The 16,554-nt window shown below is 43.7% G+C and overlaps 13 protein-coding genes and 24 non-coding genes across 37 annotated transcripts, besides 1 other annotated feature; 28 read left to right on the forward strand and 9 right to left on the reverse strand. All coding sequences in view use genetic code 2, as the record gives it.

Moving 5' to 3' along the window:
- Positions 1-71, forward strand: KEF41_t01. Its single transcript has one exon. It is a non-coding gene; the product is annotated as a tRNA-Phe (tRNA).
- On the forward strand, positions 72-1,020 carry KEF41_r02. The gene has a single exon. It is a non-coding gene; the product is annotated as a 12S ribosomal RNA (ribosomal RNA).
- Positions 1,021-1,089, forward strand: KEF41_t02. The gene has a single exon. It is a non-coding gene; the product is annotated as a tRNA-Val (tRNA).
- Positions 1,090-2,647, forward strand: KEF41_r01. The gene has a single exon. It is a non-coding gene; the product is annotated as a 16S ribosomal RNA (ribosomal RNA).
- Positions 2,648-2,722, forward strand: KEF41_t03. The gene has a single exon. It is a non-coding gene; the product is annotated as a tRNA-Leu (tRNA).
- A 2-nt stretch (positions 2,723-2,724) lies between these two features.
- ND1 (NADH dehydrogenase subunit 1) lies at positions 2,725-3,681 on the forward strand (the record flags this gene model as incomplete). Its single annotated transcript has 1 exon — positions 2,725-3,681. A coding segment is annotated over one exon (957 nt), but the record flags the coding sequence as incomplete, so codon positions are not given.
- Positions 3,681-3,749, forward strand: KEF41_t04. Its single transcript has one exon. It is a non-coding gene; the product is annotated as a tRNA-Ile (tRNA).
- KEF41_t05 lies at positions 3,747-3,818 on the reverse strand. Its single transcript has one exon. It is a non-coding gene; the product is annotated as a tRNA-Gln (tRNA).
- Position 3,819: 1 nt separating this feature from the next.
- Positions 3,820-3,887, forward strand: KEF41_t06. Its single transcript has one exon. It is a non-coding gene; the product is annotated as a tRNA-Met (tRNA).
- Positions 3,888-4,931, forward strand: ND2 (NADH dehydrogenase subunit 2). Its single transcript has one exon. It carries the CDS (start codon positions 3,888-3,890, stop codon positions 4,929-4,931), a length of 1,044 nt encoding a protein of 347 aa, NP_008187.1.
- On the forward strand, positions 4,930-4,997 carry KEF41_t07. The gene has a single exon. It is a non-coding gene; the product is annotated as a tRNA-Trp (tRNA).
- A 7-nt stretch (positions 4,998-5,004) lies between these two features.
- Positions 5,005-5,073, reverse strand: KEF41_t08. Its single transcript has one exon. It is a non-coding gene; the product is annotated as a tRNA-Ala (tRNA).
- Position 5,074: 1 nt separating this feature from the next.
- KEF41_t09 lies at positions 5,075-5,147 on the reverse strand. Its single transcript has one exon. It is a non-coding gene; the product is annotated as a tRNA-Asn (tRNA).
- A 31-nt stretch (positions 5,148-5,178) lies between these two features.
- On the reverse strand, positions 5,179-5,244 carry KEF41_t10. The gene has a single exon. It is a non-coding gene; the product is annotated as a tRNA-Cys (tRNA).
- KEF41_t11 lies at positions 5,244-5,309 on the reverse strand. The gene has a single exon. It is a non-coding gene; the product is annotated as a tRNA-Tyr (tRNA).
- Positions 5,310-5,320: 11 nt separating this feature from the next.
- Positions 5,321-6,862, forward strand: COX1 (cytochrome c oxidase subunit I). Its single transcript has one exon. It carries the CDS (start codon positions 5,321-5,323, stop codon positions 6,860-6,862), a length of 1,542 nt encoding a protein of 513 aa, NP_008188.1.
- On the reverse strand, positions 6,862-6,933 carry KEF41_t12. The gene has a single exon. It is a non-coding gene; the product is annotated as a tRNA-Ser (tRNA).
- Position 6,934: 1 nt separating this feature from the next.
- KEF41_t13 lies at positions 6,935-7,002 on the forward strand. Its single transcript has one exon. It is a non-coding gene; the product is annotated as a tRNA-Asp (tRNA).
- Positions 7,003-7,686, forward strand: COX2 (cytochrome c oxidase subunit II). Its single transcript has one exon. It carries the CDS (start codon positions 7,003-7,005, stop codon positions 7,684-7,686), a length of 684 nt encoding a protein of 227 aa, NP_008189.1.
- A 26-nt stretch (positions 7,687-7,712) lies between these two features.
- Positions 7,713-7,782, forward strand: KEF41_t14. Its single transcript has one exon. It is a non-coding gene; the product is annotated as a tRNA-Lys (tRNA).
- A 1-nt stretch (position 7,783) lies between these two features.
- Positions 7,784-7,990, forward strand: ATP8 (ATP synthase F0 subunit 8). The gene has a single exon. It carries the CDS (start codon positions 7,784-7,786, stop codon positions 7,988-7,990), a length of 207 nt encoding a protein of 68 aa, NP_008190.1.
- Positions 7,945-8,625, forward strand: ATP6 (ATP synthase F0 subunit 6). The gene has a single exon. It carries the CDS (start codon positions 7,945-7,947, stop codon positions 8,623-8,625), a length of 681 nt encoding a protein of 226 aa, NP_008191.1.
- COX3 (cytochrome c oxidase subunit III) lies at positions 8,625-9,408 on the forward strand. Its single transcript has one exon. A coding segment is annotated over exon 1 (784 nt).
- KEF41_t15 lies at positions 9,409-9,476 on the forward strand. The gene has a single exon. It is a non-coding gene; the product is annotated as a tRNA-Gly (tRNA).
- Positions 9,477-9,822, forward strand: ND3 (NADH dehydrogenase subunit 3). Its single transcript has one exon. A coding segment is annotated over exon 1 (346 nt).
- On the forward strand, positions 9,823-9,887 carry KEF41_t16. Its single transcript has one exon. It is a non-coding gene; the product is annotated as a tRNA-Arg (tRNA).
- ND4L (NADH dehydrogenase subunit 4L) lies at positions 9,888-10,184 on the forward strand. The gene has a single exon. The coding sequence runs from the start codon at positions 9,888-9,890 to the stop codon at positions 10,182-10,184; it is 297 nt and encodes a 98-aa protein (NP_008194.1).
- On the forward strand, positions 10,178-11,555 carry ND4 (NADH dehydrogenase subunit 4). The gene has a single exon. A coding segment is annotated over exon 1 (1,378 nt).
- KEF41_t17 lies at positions 11,556-11,624 on the forward strand. Its single transcript has one exon. It is a non-coding gene; the product is annotated as a tRNA-His (tRNA).
- Positions 11,625-11,683, forward strand: KEF41_t18. Its single transcript has one exon. It is a non-coding gene; the product is annotated as a tRNA-Ser (tRNA).
- KEF41_t19 lies at positions 11,684-11,754 on the forward strand. The gene has a single exon. It is a non-coding gene; the product is annotated as a tRNA-Leu (tRNA).
- On the forward strand, positions 11,755-13,566 carry ND5 (NADH dehydrogenase subunit 5). The gene has a single exon. The coding sequence runs from the start codon at positions 11,755-11,757 to the stop codon at positions 13,564-13,566; it is 1,812 nt and encodes a 603-aa protein (NP_008196.1).
- On the reverse strand, positions 13,567-14,091 carry ND6 (NADH dehydrogenase subunit 6). The gene has a single exon. It carries the CDS (start codon positions 14,089-14,091, stop codon positions 13,567-13,569), a length of 525 nt encoding a protein of 174 aa, NP_008197.1.
- Positions 14,092-14,160, reverse strand: KEF41_t20. The gene has a single exon. It is a non-coding gene; the product is annotated as a tRNA-Glu (tRNA).
- Positions 14,161-14,164: 4 nt separating this feature from the next.
- CYTB (cytochrome b) lies at positions 14,165-15,305 on the forward strand. Its single transcript has one exon. A coding segment is annotated over exon 1 (1,141 nt).
- On the forward strand, positions 15,306-15,371 carry KEF41_t21. Its single transcript has one exon. It is a non-coding gene; the product is annotated as a tRNA-Thr (tRNA).
- Positions 15,372-15,373: 2 nt separating this feature from the next.
- Positions 15,374-15,441, reverse strand: KEF41_t22. Its single transcript has one exon. It is a non-coding gene; the product is annotated as a tRNA-Pro (tRNA).
- Positions 15,442-16,554: a D loop.

Raw genomic sequence — 16,554 nt, forward strand, 5'->3', positions numbered from 1 at the left:
GTTTATGTAGCTTACCCCCTCAAAGCAATACACTGAAAATGTTTCGACGGGTTTACATCACCCCATAAACAAACAGGTTTGGTCCTAGCCTTTCTATTAGCTCTTAGTAAGATTACACATGCAAGCATCCCCGCCCCGTGAGTCACCCTCTAAATCGCCATGATCAAAAGGAACAAGTATCAAGCACGCAGCAATGCAGCTCAAAACGCTTAGCCTAGCCACACCCCCACGGGAGACAGCAGTGATAAACCTTTAGCAATAAACGAAAGTTTAACTAAGCCATACTAACCTCAGGGTTGGTCAATTTCGTGCTAGCCACCGCGGTCATACGATTAACCCAAGTCAATAGAAACCGGCGTAAAGAGTGTTTTAGATCACCCCCCCATAAAGCTAAAATTCACCTGAGTTGTAAAAAACTCCAGCTGATACAAAATAAACTACGAAAGTGGCTTTAACACATCTGAATACACAATAGCTAAGACCCAAACTGGGATTAGATACCCCACTATGCTTAGCCCTAAACTTCAACAGTTAAATTAACAAAACTGCTCGCCAGAACACTACGAGCCACAGCTTAAAACTCAAAGGACCTGGCGGTGCTTCATATCCCTCTAGAGGAGCCTGTTCTGTAATCGATAAACCCCGATCAACCTCACCGCCTCTTGCTCAGCCTATATACCGCCATCTTCAGCAAACCCTGATGAAGGTTACAAAGTAAGCACAAGTACCCACGTAAAGACGTTAGGTCAAGGTGTAGCCTATGAGGTGGCAAGAAATGGGCTACATTTTCTACCCCAGAAAATTACGATAACCCTTATGAAACCTAAGGGTCAAAGGTGGATTTAGCAGTAAACTAAGAGTAGAGTGCTTAGTTGAACAGGGCCCTGAAGCGCGTACACACCGCCCGTCACCCTCCTCAAGTATACTTCAAAGGATACTTAACTTAAACCCCCTACGTATTTATATAGAGGAGATAAGTCGTAACATGGTAAGTGTACTGGAAAGTGCACTTGGACGAACCAGAGTGTAGCTTAACATAAAGCACCCAACTTACACTTAGGAGATTTCAACTCAACTTGACCACTCTGAGCCAAACCTAGCCCCAAACCCCCTCCACCCTACTACCAAACAACCTTAACCAAACCATTTACCCAAATAAAGTATAGGCGATAGAAATTGTAAACCGGCGCAATAGACATAGTACCGCAAGGGAAAGATGAAAAATTATACCCAAGCATAATACAGCAAGGACTAACCCCTGTACCTTTTGCATAATGAATTAACTAGAAATAACTTTGCAAAGAGAACCAAAGCTAAGACCCCCGAAACCAGACGAGCTACCTAAGAACAGCTAAAAGAGCACACCCGTCTATGTAGCAAAATAGTGGGAAGATTTATAGGTAGAGGCGACAAACCTACCGAGCCTGGTGATAGCTGGTTGTCCAAGATAGAATCTTAGTTCAACTTTAAATTTACCTACAGAACCCTCTAAATCCCCTTGTAAACTTAACTGTTAGTCCAAAGAGGAACAGCTCTTTAGACACTAGGAAAAAACCTTGTAAAGAGAGTAAAAAATTTAACACCCATAGTAGGCCTAAAAGCAGCCACCAATTAAGAAAGCGTTCAAGCTCAACACCCACAACCTTAAAGATCCCAAACATACAACCGAACTCCTTACACCCAATTGGACCAATCTATTACCCCATAGAAGAACTAATGTTAGTATAAGTAACATGAAAACATTCTCCTCCGCATAAGCCTACATCAGACCAAAATATTAAACTGACAATTAACAGCCTAATATCTACAATCAACCAACAAGCCATTATTACCCCCGCTGTTAACCCAACACAGGCATGCCCACAAGGAAAGGTTAAAAAAAGTAAAAGGAACTCGGCAAATCTTACCCCGCCTGTTTACCAAAAACATCACCTCTAGCATTACCAGTATTAGAGGCACCGCCTGCCCGGTGACATATGTTTAACGGCCGCGGTACCCTAACCGTGCAAAGGTAGCATAATCACTTGTTCCTTAAATAGGGACTTGTATGAATGGCTCCACGAGGGTTTAGCTGTCTCTTACTTTCAACCAGTGAAATTGACCTACCCGTGAAGAGGCGGGCATAACATAACAAGACGAGAAGACCCTATGGAGCTTTAATTCATTAATGCAAACAATACTTAACAAACCTACAGGTCCTAAACTATTAAACCTGCATTAAAAATTTCGGTTGGGGCGACCTCGGAGCACAACCCAACCTCCGAGCAATACATGCTAAGACCTCACCAGTCAAAGCGAATTACTACATCCAATTGATCCAATGACTTGACCAACGGAACAAGTTACCCTAGGGATAACAGCGCAATCCTATTCCAGAGTCCATATCAACAATAGGGTTTACGACCTCGATGTTGGATCAGGACATCCCGATGGTGCAGCCGCTATTAAAGGTTCGTTTGTTCAACGATTAAAGTCCTACGTGATCTGAGTTCAGACCGGAGTAATCCAGGTCGGTTTCTATCTGTTCTAAATTTCTCCCTGTACGAAAGGACAAGAGAAATGAGGCCTACTTCACAAAGCGCCTTCCCCAATAAATGATATTATCTCAATTTAGCGCCATGCCAACACCCACTCAAGAACAGAGTTTGTTAAGATGGCAGAGCCCGGTAATTGCATAAAACTTAAAACTTTACAATCAGAGGTTCAATTCCTCTTCTTGACAACACACCCATGACCAACCTCCTACTCCTCATTGTACCCATCCTAATCGCAATAGCATTCCTAATGCTAACCGAACGAAAAATTCTAGGCTACATACAACTACGCAAAGGTCCCAACATTGTAGGTCCTTACGGGCTATTACAGCCCTTCGCTGACGCCATAAAACTCTTCACTAAAGAACCCTTAAAACCCTCCACTTCAACCATTACCCTCTACATCACCGCCCCAACCCTAGCCCTCACCATTGCCCTCTTACTATGAACCCCCCTCCCCATACCCAACCCCCTAGTCAATCTTAACTTAGGCCTCCTATTTATTCTAGCCACCTCCAGCCTAGCCGTTTACTCAATCCTCTGATCAGGGTGAGCATCAAACTCGAACTACGCCTTAATCGGTGCACTACGAGCAGTAGCCCAAACAATCTCATACGAAGTCACTCTAGCCATTATCCTACTGTCAACGCTACTAATAAGTGGCTCCTTCAATCTCTCTACCCTTGTCACAACACAAGAGCACCTCTGACTAATCCTGCCAACATGACCCCTGGCCATAATATGATTTATCTCTACACTAGCAGAGACCAACCGAACTCCCTTCGACCTTACTGAAGGAGAATCTGAACTAGTCTCAGGCTTTAATATCGAGTATGCCGCAGGCCCCTTTGCCCTATTTTTCATAGCCGAATACATAAACATTATTATAATAAACACCCTCACTGCTACAATCTTCCTAGGAGCAACATACAATACTCACTCCCCTGAACTCTACACGACATATTTTGTCACCAAAGCTCTACTTCTAACCTCCCTGTTCCTATGAATTCGAACAGCATATCCCCGATTTCGCTACGACCAGCTCATACACCTCCTATGAAAAAACTTCCTACCACTCACCCTAGCATCACTCATGTGATATATCTCCATACCCACTACAATCTCCAGCATCCCCCCTCAAACCTAAGAAATATGTCTGATAAAAGAATTACTTTGATAGAGTAAATAATAGGAGTTCAAATCCCCTTATTTCTAGGACTATAAGAATCGAACTCATCCCTGAGAATCCAAAATTCTCCGTGCCACCTATCACACCCCATCCTAAAGTAAGGTCAGCTAAATAAGCTATCGGGCCCATACCCCGAAAATGTTGGTTACACCCTTCCCGTACTAATTAATCCCCTAGCCCAACCCATCATCTACTCTACCATCCTTACAGGCACGCTCATTACAGCGCTAAGCTCACACTGATTTTTCACCTGAGTAGGCCTAGAAATAAATATACTAGCTTTTATCCCAATCCTAACCAAAAAAATAAGCCCCCGCTCCACAGAAGCCGCCATCAAATACTTTCTCACACAAGCAACTGCGTCCATAATTCTCCTGATAGCTATCCTCTCCAACAGCATACTCTCCGGACAATGAACCATAACCAATACTACCAATCAATACTCATCATTAATAATTATAATAGCAATGGCAATAAAACTAGGAATAGCCCCCTTTCACTTTTGAGTTCCAGAAGTTACCCAAGGCACCCCCCTAATATCCGGCCTACTCCTCCTCACATGACAAAAATTAGCCCCTATTTCAATTATATACCAAATCTCCTCATCACTGAACGTAAACCTTCTCCTCACCCTTTCAATCTTGTCCATTATAGCAGGCAGCTGAGGCGGACTAAACCAAACCCAACTACGCAAAATCCTAGCATACTCCTCAATCACCCACATAGGCTGAATAATAGCAGTCCTACCATATAACCCTAACATAACCATTCTTAATTTAACCATTTACATCATCCTAACTACTACCGCATTTCTGCTACTCAACTTAAACTCCAGCACCACAACCCTACTACTATCTCGCACCTGAAACAAGCTAACATGATTAACTCCCCTAATTCCATCCACCCTCCTCTCCCTAGGAGGCCTACCCCCACTAACTGGCTTCTTACCCAAATGAGTTATCATCGAAGAATTCACAAAAAATAATAGCCTCATCATCCCCACCATCATAGCCATCATCACTCTCCTTAACCTCTATTTCTACCTACGCCTAATCTACTCCACCTCAATTACACTACTTCCCATATCTAATAACGTAAAAATAAAATGACAATTCGAACATACAAAACCCACCCCCTTCCTCCCTACACTCATCACCCTTACCACACTGCTTCTACCCATCTCCCCCTTCATACTAATAATCTTATAGAAATTTAGGTTAAGCACAGACCAAGAGCCTTCAAAGCCCTCAGCAAGTTACAATACTTAATTTCTGCAACAACTAAGGACTGCAAAACCCCACTCTGCATCAACTGAACGCAAATCAGCCACTTTAATTAAGCTAAGCCCTTACTAGATTAATGGGACTTAAACCCACAAACATTTAGTTAACAGCTAAACACCCTAATCAACTGGCTTCAATCTACTTCTCCCGCCGCAAGAAAAAAAGGCGGGAGAAGCCCCGGCAGGTTTGAAGCTGCTTCTTCGAATTTGCAATTCAATATGAAAATCACCTCAGAGCTGGTAAAAAGAGGCTTAACCCCTGTCTTTAGATTTACAGTCCAATGCTTCACTCAGCCATTTTACCCCACCCTACTGATGTTCACCGACCGCTGACTATTCTCTACAAACCACAAAGATATTGGAACACTATACCTACTATTCGGTGCATGAGCTGGAGTCCTGGGCACAGCCCTAAGTCTCCTTATTCGGGCTGAACTAGGCCAACCAGGCAACCTCCTAGGTAATGACCACATCTACAATGTCATCGTCACAGCCCATGCATTCGTAATAATCTTCTTCATAGTAATGCCTATTATAATCGGAGGCTTTGGCAACTGGCTAGTTCCCTTGATAATTGGTGCCCCCGACATGGCATTCCCCCGCATAAACAACATAAGCTTCTGGCTCCTGCCCCCTTCTCTCCTACTTCTACTTGCATCTGCCATAGTAGAAGCCGGCGCGGGAACAGGTTGAACAGTCTACCCTCCCTTAGCGGGAAACTACTCGCATCCTGGAGCCTCCGTAGACCTAACCATCTTCTCCTTACATCTGGCAGGCATCTCCTCTATCCTAGGAGCCATTAACTTCATCACAACAATTATTAATATAAAACCTCCTGCCATGACCCAATACCAAACACCCCTCTTCGTCTGATCCGTCCTAATCACAGCAGTCTTACTTCTCCTATCCCTCCCAGTCCTAGCTGCTGGCATCACCATACTATTGACAGATCGTAACCTCAACACTACCTTCTTCGACCCAGCCGGGGGAGGAGACCCTATTCTATATCAACACTTATTCTGATTTTTTGGCCACCCCGAAGTTTATATTCTTATCCTACCAGGCTTCGGAATAATTTCCCACATTGTAACTTATTACTCCGGAAAAAAAGAACCATTTGGATATATAGGCATGGTTTGAGCTATAATATCAATTGGCTTCCTAGGGTTTATCGTGTGAGCACACCATATATTTACAGTAGGGATAGACGTAGACACCCGAGCCTATTTCACCTCCGCTACCATAATCATTGCTATTCCTACCGGCGTCAAAGTATTCAGCTGACTCGCTACACTTCACGGAAGCAATATGAAATGATCTGCCGCAGTACTCTGAGCCCTAGGGTTTATCTTTCTCTTCACCGTAGGTGGCCTAACCGGCATTGTACTAGCAAACTCATCATTAGACATCGTGCTACACGACACATACTACGTCGTAGCCCACTTCCACTACGTTCTATCAATAGGAGCTGTATTCGCCATCATAGGAGGCTTCATTCACTGATTCCCCCTATTCTCAGGCTATACCCTAGACCAAACCTATGCCAAAATCCAATTTGCCATCATGTTCATTGGCGTAAACCTAACCTTCTTCCCACAGCACTTCCTTGGCCTATCTGGGATGCCCCGACGTTACTCGGACTACCCCGATGCATACACCACATGAAATGTCCTATCATCCGTAGGCTCATTTATCTCCCTGACAGCAGTAATATTAATAATTTTCATGATTTGAGAAGCCTTTGCTTCAAAACGAAAAGTCCTAATAGTAGAAGAGCCCTCCGCAAACCTGGAATGACTATATGGATGCCCCCCACCCTACCACACATTCGAAGAACCCGTATACATAAAATCTAGACAAAAAAGGAAGGAATCGAACCCCCTAAAGCTGGTTTCAAGCCAACCCCATGACCTCCATGACTTTTTCAAAAAGATATTAGAAAAACTATTTCATAACTTTGTCAAAGTTAAATTACAGGTTAACCCCCGTATATCTTAATGGCACATGCAGCGCAAGTAGGTCTACAAGATGCTACTTCCCCTATCATAGAAGAACTTATTATCTTTCACGACCATGCCCTCATAATTATCTTTCTCATCTGCTTTCTAGTCCTATACGCCCTTTTCCTAACACTCACAACAAAACTAACTAATACTAGTATTTCAGACGCCCAGGAAATAGAAACCGTCTGAACTATCCTGCCCGCCATCATCCTAGTCCTTATTGCCCTACCATCCCTGCGTATCCTTTACATAACAGACGAGGTCAACGACCCCTCCTTTACTATTAAATCAATCGGCCATCAATGATATTGAACCTACGAATACACCGACTACGGCGGGCTAATCTTCAACTCCTACATACTCCCCCCATTATTTCTAGAACCAGGTGATCTACGACTCCTTGACGTTGATAACCGAGTGGTCCTCCCAGTTGAAGCCCCCGTTCGTATAATAATTACATCACAAGATGTTCTACACTCATGAGCTGTTCCCACATTAGGCCTAAAAACAGACGCAATTCCCGGACGCCTAAACCAAACCACTTTCACCGCCACACGACCAGGAGTATACTACGGCCAATGCTCAGAAATCTGTGGAGCAAACCACAGTTTTATACCCATCGTCCTAGAATTAATCCCTCTAAAAATCTTTGAAATAGGACCCGTATTCACTCTATAGCACCTTCTCTACCCCTCTCCAGAGCTCACTGTAAAGCTAACCTAGCATTAACCTTTTAAGTTAAAGATTAAGAGGACCGACACCTCTTTACAGTGAAATGCCCCAACTAAATACCGCCGTATGACCCACCATAATTACCCCCATACTCCTGACACTATTTCTCGTCACCCAACTAAAAATATTAAATTCAAATTACCATCTACCCCCCTCACCAAAACCCATAAAAATAAAAAACTACAATAAACCCTGAGAACCAAAATGAACGAAAATCTATTCGCTTCATTCGCTGCCCCCACAATCCTAGGCTTACCCGCCGCAGTACTAATCATTCTATTCCCCCCTCTACTGGTCCCCACTTCTAAACATCTCATCAACAACCGACTAATTACCACCCAACAATGACTAATTCAACTGACCTCAAAACAAATAATAACTATACACAGCACTAAAGGACGAACCTGATCTCTCATACTAGTATCCTTAATCATTTTTATTACCACAACCAATCTTCTTGGGCTTCTACCCCACTCATTCACACCAACCACCCAACTATCTATAAACCTAGCCATGGCTATCCCCCTATGAGCAGGCGCAGTAGTCATAGGCTTTCGCTTTAAGACTAAAAATGCCCTAGCCCACTTCTTACCGCAAGGCACACCTACACCCCTTATCCCCATACTAGTTATCATCGAAACTATTAGCCTACTCATTCAACCAATAGCCTTAGCCGTACGTCTAACCGCTAACATTACTGCAGGCCACCTACTCATGCACCTAATTGGAAGCGCCACACTAGCATTATCAACTATCAATCTACCCTATGCACTCATTATCTTCACAATTCTAATCCTACTGACTATTCTAGAGATCGCCGTCGCCTTAATCCAAGCCTACGTTTTTACACTTCTAGTGAGCCTCTACCTGCACGACAACACATAATGACCCACCAATCACATGCCTACCACATAGTAAAACCCAGCCCATGACCCCTAACAGGGGCCCTCTCGGCCCTCCTAATAACCTCCGGCCTGGCCATATGATTCCACTTCTACTCCACAACACTACTCACACTAGGCTTACTAACTAACACATTGACCATATATCAATGATGACGCGATGTTATACGAGAAGGCACATACCAAGGCCACCACACACCACCCGTCCAAAAAGGTCTCCGATATGGGATAATTCTTTTTATTACCTCAGAAGTTTTTTTCTTTGCAGGATTTTTTTGAGCTTTCTACCACTCCAGCCTAGCCCCTACCCCCCAGCTAGGAGGACACTGGCCCCCAACAGGTATTACCCCACTAAATCCCCTAGAAGTCCCACTCCTAAACACATCTGTATTACTCGCATCAGGAGTATCAATTACTTGAGCCCATCACAGCTTAATAGAAAATAACCGAAACCAAATAATTCAAGCACTGCTTATTACGATTCTACTAGGTCTTTATTTTACCCTCCTACAAGCCTCAGAATATTTCGAATCCCCTTTTACCATTTCCGATGGCATCTACGGCTCAACATTCTTTGTAGCCACAGGCTTCCACGGACTCCACGTCATTATTGGATCAACTTTCCTCACTATCTGCCTCATCCGCCAACTAATATTTCACTTCACATCCAAACATCACTTCGGCTTTCAAGCCGCCGCCTGATACTGACACTTCGTAGATGTAGTCTGACTATTTCTATATGTCTCTATTTACTGATGAGGATCTTACTCTTTTAGTATAAGTAGTACCGTTAACTTCCAATTAACTAGTTTTGACAACATTCAAAAAAGAGTAATAAACTTCGTCCTAATTTTAATAACCAATACCCTTCTAGCCCTACTACTGATAATTATCACATTCTGACTACCACAACTCAACAGCTACATAGAAAAATCTACCCCTTACGAATGTGGCTTCGACCCTATATCCCCCGCCCGCGTCCCCTTCTCCATAAAATTTTTCCTAGTAGCCATCACCTTCCTATTATTTGACCTAGAAATTGCCCTCCTATTGCCCTTACCTTGAGCCCTACAAACGGCCAACCTACCACTAATAGTCACATCATCCCTCTTATTAATTACTATCCTAGCCCTAAGCCTCGCCTACGAATGATTACAAAAAGGGTTAGACTGAACCGAATTGGTATATAGTTTAAATAAAACGAATGATTTCGACTCATTAAATTATGATAATCATATTTACCAAATGCCCCTTATTTATATAAATATTATACTAGCATTTACCATCTCACTTCTAGGAATACTAGTATATCGCTCACACCTAATATCTTCCCTACTATGCCTAGAAGGAATAATACTATCACTGTTCATCATAGCCACCCTCATAACCCTCAATACTCACTCCCTCTTAGCCAATATTGTACCCATCACCATACTAGTCTTTGCTGCCTGCGAAGCAGCAGTAGGTCTAGCACTACTAGTTTCAATCTCTAACACATATGGCTTAGACTACGTACATAACCTAAACCTACTCCAATGCTAAAACTAATCATCCCGACAATTATATTACTACCACTAACATGATTCTCTAAAAAACGTATAATTTGAATCAACACAACCACTCACAGCCTAATTATCAGCACCATTCCCTTACTATTTTTTAACCAAATTAACAACAACCTATTCAGCTGTTCCCTGCCCTTCTCCTCCGACCCCTTAACAACTCCCCTCCTAATATTAACTGCTTGACTTCTACCCCTCACAATCATAGCAAGCCAGCGCCACCTATCCAACGAACCACTATCACGAAAAAAACTCTACCTCTCCATGCTAATTTCCCTCCAAATCTCCTTAATTATAACATTCTCGGCCACAGAGCTAATTATATTTTATATCTTCTTCGAAACCACACTTATCCCCACCCTGGCTATCATCACCCGATGGGGTAACCAACCAGAACGCCTGAACGCAGGTACATACTTCCTATTCTATACCCTAGTAGGCTCCCTCCCCCTACTCATCGCACTAATCTATACCCACAACACCCTAGGCTCACTAAATATCCTATTACTCACTCTTACAACCCAAGAACTATCAAACACCTGAGCCAACAACTTAATATGACTAGCGTACACGATGGCTTTCATGGTAAAAATACCCCTTTACGGACTCCACCTATGACTCCCTAAAGCCCATGTCGAAGCCCCTATTGCCGGGTCAATGGTACTTGCTGCAGTACTCTTAAAATTAGGTGGCTATGGCATAATACGCCTCACACTCATCCTCAACCCCCTAACAAAACATATAGCCTATCCCTTCCTCATGTTGTCCTTATGAGGTATAATCATAACAAGCTCCATCTGCCTGCGACAAACAGACCTAAAATCGCTCATTGCATACCCTTCAGTCAGCCACATAGCCCTCGTAGTAACAGCCATTCTCATCCAAACCCCCTGAAGCTTCACCGGCGCAATTATCCTCATAATCGCCCACGGACTTACATCCTCATTATTATCCTGCCTAGCAAACTCAAATTATGAACGCACCCACAGTCGCATCATAATTCTCTCCCAAGGACTTCAAACTCTACTCCCACTAATAGCCTTTTGATGACTCCTGGCAAGCCTCGCTAACCTCGCCCTACCCCCTACCATTAATCTCCTAGGGGAACTCTCCGTGCTAGTAACCTCATTCTCCTGATCAAATACCACTCTCCTACTCACAGGATTCAACATACTAATCACAGCCCTGTACTCCCTCTACATGTTTACCACAACACAATGAGGCTCACTCACCCACCACATTAATAGCATAAAGCCCTCATTCACACGAGAAAACACTCTCATATTTTTACACCTATCCCCCATCCTCCTTCTATCCCTCAATCCTGATATCATCACTGGATTCACCTCCTGTAAATATAGTTTAACCAAAACATCAGATTGTGAATCTGACAACAGAGGCTCACGACCCCTTATTTACCGAGAAAGCTTATAAGAACTGCTAACTCGTATTCCCATGCCTAACAACATGGCTTTCTCAACTTTTAAAGGATAACAGTTATCCATTGGTCTTAGGCCCCAAAAATTTTGGTGCAACTCCAAATAAAAGTAATAACCATGTATGCTACCATAACCACCTTAGCCCTAACTTCCTTAATTCCCCCCATCCTCGGCGCCCTCATTAACCCTAACAAAAAAAACTCATACCCCCATTACGTGAAATCCATTATCGCATCCACCTTTATCATTAGCCTTTTCCCCACAACAATATTCATATGCCTAGACCAAGAAACTATTATCTCGAACTGACACTGAGCAACAACCCAAACAACCCAACTCTCCCTGAGCTTTAAACTAGACTATTTCTCCATAACATTTATCCCCGTAGCACTGTTCGTTACATGATCCATCATAGAATTCTCACTATGATATATAGACTCAGACCCCAACATCAACCAATTCTTCAAATACTTACTTATCTTCCTAATTACTATACTAATCCTAGTCACCGCTAACAACCTATTCCAACTCTTCATCGGCTGAGAAGGCGTAGGAATTATATCCTTTCTACTCATTAGCTGATGGTACGCCCGAACAGATGCCAACACAGCAGCCATCCAAGCAATCCTATATAACCGTATCGGTGATATTGGTTTTGTCCTAGCCCTAGCATGATTTCTCCTACACTCCAACTCATGAGATCCACAACAAATAATCCTCCTAAGTACTAATACAGACCTTACTCCACTACTAGGCTTCCTCCTAGCAGCAGCAGGCAAATCAGCTCAACTAGGCCTTCACCCCTGACTCCCCTCAGCCATAGAAGGCCCTACCCCTGTTTCAGCCCTACTCCACTCAAGCACCATAGTCGTAGCAGGAATCTTCCTACTCATCCGCTTCTACCCCCTAGCAGAGAATAACCCACTAATCCAAACTCTCACGCTATGCCTAGGCGCTATCACCACCCTATTCGCAGCAGTCTGCGCCCTCACACAAAATGACATCAAAAAAATCGTGGCCTTCTCCACTTCAAGCCAACTAGGACTCATAATAGTTACAATCGGTATCAACCAACCACACCTAGCATTCCTTCACATCTGCACCCACGCTTTCTTCAAAGCCATACTATTCATATGCTCCGGATCCATTATTCACAACCTCAATAATGAGCAAGACATTCGAAAAATAGGAGGATTACTCAAAACCATACCCCTCACTTCAACCTCCCTCACCATTGGGAGCCTAGCATTAGCAGGAATACCCTTCCTCACAGGTTTCTACTCCAAAGACCTCATCATCGAAACCGCTAACATATCATACACAAACGCCTGAGCCCTATCTATTACTCTCATCGCCACCTCTCTGACAAGCGCCTACAGCACCCGAATAATCCTCCTCACCCTAACAGGTCAACCTCGCTTCCCAACCCTCACCAACATTAACGAAAACAACCCCACTCTGTTAAATCCCATTAAACGCCTAACCATTGGAAGCTTATTTGCAGGATTTCTCATTACCAACAACATTCTCCCCATATCTACTCCCCAAGTGACAATTCCCCTTTACTTAAAACTTACAGCCCTAGGCGTTACTTCCCTAGGACTTCTAACAGCCCTAGACCTCAATTACCTAACCAGCAAGCTCAAAATAAAATCCCCACTATATACATTTCACTTCTCTAATATACTCGGATTCTACCCTAACATTATACACCGCTCGATCCCCTATCTAGGCCTTCTTACAAGCCAAAACCTACCCCTACTTCTTCTAGACCTGACCTGACTAGAGAAACTATTACCTAAAACAATTTCACAGTACCAAATCTCCGCTTCCATTACCACCTCAACCCAAAAAGGCATGATCAAACTTTATTTCCTCTCTTTTTTCTTCCCTCTCATCTTAACCTTACTCCTAATCACATAACCTATTCCCCCGAGCAATCTCAATCACAATGTATACACCAACAAACAATGTCCAACCAGTAACTACTACTAACCAACGCCCATAATCATATAAGGCCCCCGCACCAATAGGATCCTCCCGAATCAGCCCTGGCCCCTCCCCTTCATAAATTATTCAACTTCCCACGCTATTAAAATTTACCACAACCACCATCCCATCATACCCTTTTACCCATAACACTAATCCTACCTCCATCGCCAGTCCTACTAAAACACTAACCAAAACCTCAACCCCTGACCCCCATGCCTCAGGATACTCCTCAATAGCCATAGCCGTAGTATACCCAAAAACAACCATTATTCCCCCCAAATAAATTAAAAAAACCATTAAACCTATATAACCTCCCCCATAATTCAAAATGATGGCACACCCAACTACACCACTAACAATCAATACTAAACCCCCATAAATGGGAGAAGGCTTAGAAGAAAACCCCACAAACCCTATCACTAAACTCACACTCAATAAAAATAAAGCATATGTCATTATTCTCGCACGGACTACAACCACGACCAATGATATGAAAAACCATCGTTGTATTTCAACTACAAGAACACCAATGACCCCGACACGCAAAATTAACCCACTAATAAAATTAATTAATCACTCATTTATCGACCTCCCCACCCCATCCAACATTTCCGCATGATGGAACTTCGGCTCACTTCTCGGCGCCTGCCTAATCCTTCAAATTACCACAGGATTATTCCTAGCTATACACTACTCACCAGACGCCTCAACCGCCTTCTCGTCGATCGCCCACATCACCCGAGACGTAAACTATGGTTGGATCATCCGCTACCTCCACGCTAACGGCGCCTCAATATTTTTTATCTGCCTCTTCCTACACATCGGCCGAGGTCTATATTACGGCTCATTTCTCTACCTAGAAACCTGAAACATTGGCATTATCCTCTTGCTCACAACCATAGCAACAGCCTTTATGGGCTATGTCCTCCCATGAGGCCAAATATCCTTCTGAGGAGCCACAGTAATTACAAACCTACTGTCCGCTATCCCATACATCGGAACAGACCTGGTCCAGTGAGTCTGAGGAGGCTACTCAGTAGACAGCCCTACCCTTACACGATTCTTCACCTTCCACTTTATCTTACCCTTCATCATCACAGCCCTAACAACACTTCATCTCCTATTCTTACACGAAACAGGATCAAATAACCCCCTAGGAATCACCTCCCACTCCGACAAAATTACCTTCCACCCCTACTACACAATCAAAGATATCCTTGGCTTATTCCTTTTCCTCCTTATCCTAATGACATTAACACTATTCTCACCAGGCCTCCTAGGCGATCCAGACAACTATACCCTAGCTAACCCCCTAAACACCCCACCCCACATTAAACCCGAGTGATACTTTCTATTTGCCTACACAATCCTCCGATCCATCCCCAACAAACTAGGAGGCGTCCTCGCCCTACTACTATCTATCCTAATCCTAACAGCAATCCCTGTCCTCCACACATCCAAACAACAAAGCATAATATTTCGCCCACTAAGCCAACTGCTTTACTGACTCCTAGCCACAGACCTCCTCATCCTAACCTGAATCGGAGGACAACCAGTAAGCTACCCCTTCATCACCATCGGACAAATAGCATCCGTATTATACTTCACAACAATCCTAATCCTAATACCAATCGCCTCTCTAATCGAAAACAAAATACTTGAATGAACCTGCCCTTGTAGTATAAACTAATACACCGGTCTTGTAAACCGGAAACGAAAACTTTCTTCCAAGGACAAATCAGAGAAAAAGTAATTAACTTCACCATCAGCACCCAAAGCTAAGATTCTAATTTAAACTATTCTCTGTTCTTTCATGGGGAAGCAAATTTAGGTACCACCTAAGTACTGGCTCATTCATTACAACCGCTATGTATTTCGTACATTACTGCCAGCCACCATGAATATCGTACAGTACCATATCACCCAACTACCTATAGTACATAAAATCCACTCCCACATCAAAACCTTCACTCCATGCTTACAAGCACGCACAACAATCAACTCCCAACTGTCGAACATAAAACACAATTCCAACGACACCCCTCCCCCACCCCGATACCAACAGACCTATCTCCCCTTGACAGAACATAGTACATACAACCATACACCGTACATAGCACATTACAGTCAAACCCCTCCTCGCCCCCACGGATGCTCCCCCTCAGATAGGAATCCCTTGGTCACCATCCTCCGTGAAATCAATATCCCGCACAAGAGTGACTCTCCTCGCTCCGGGCCCATAACATCTGGGGGTAGCTAAAGTGAACTGTATCCGACATCTGGTTCCTACCTCAGGGCCATGAAGTTCAAAAGACTCCCACACGTTCCCCTTAAATAAGACATCACGATGGATCACAGGTCTATCACCCTATTAACCAGTCACGGGAGCCTTCCATGCATTTGGTATTTTCGTCTGGGGGGTGTGCACGCGATAGCATTGCGAAACGCTGGCCCCGGAGCACCCTATGTCGCAGTATCTGTCTTTGATTCCTGCCCCATTGTATTATTTATCGCACCTACGTTCAATATTACGACCTAGCATACCTACTAAAGTGTGTTGATTAATTAATGCTTGCAGGACATAACAACAGCAGCAAAATGCTCACATAACTGCTTTCCACACCAACATCATAACAAAAAATTCCCACAAACCCCCCCTTCCCCCCGGCCACAGCACTCAAACAAATCTCTGCCAAACCCCAAAAACAAAGAACCCAGACGCCAGCCTAGCCAGACTTCAAATTTCATCTTTAGGCGGTATGCACTTTTAACAGTCACCCCTCAATTAACATGCCCTCCCCCCTCAACTCCCATTCTACTAGCCCCAGCAACGTAACCCCCTACTCACCCTACTCAACACATATACCGCTGCTAACCCCATACCCTGAACCAACCAAACCCCAAAGACACCCCTACACA

The sequence above is a fragment of the mitochondrial genome of Pan troglodytes (assembly GCF_028858775.2).
Source record: "Pan troglodytes mitochondrion, complete genome".
Lineage (NCBI taxonomy): Eukaryota > Metazoa > Chordata > Mammalia > Primates > Hominidae > Pan > Pan troglodytes.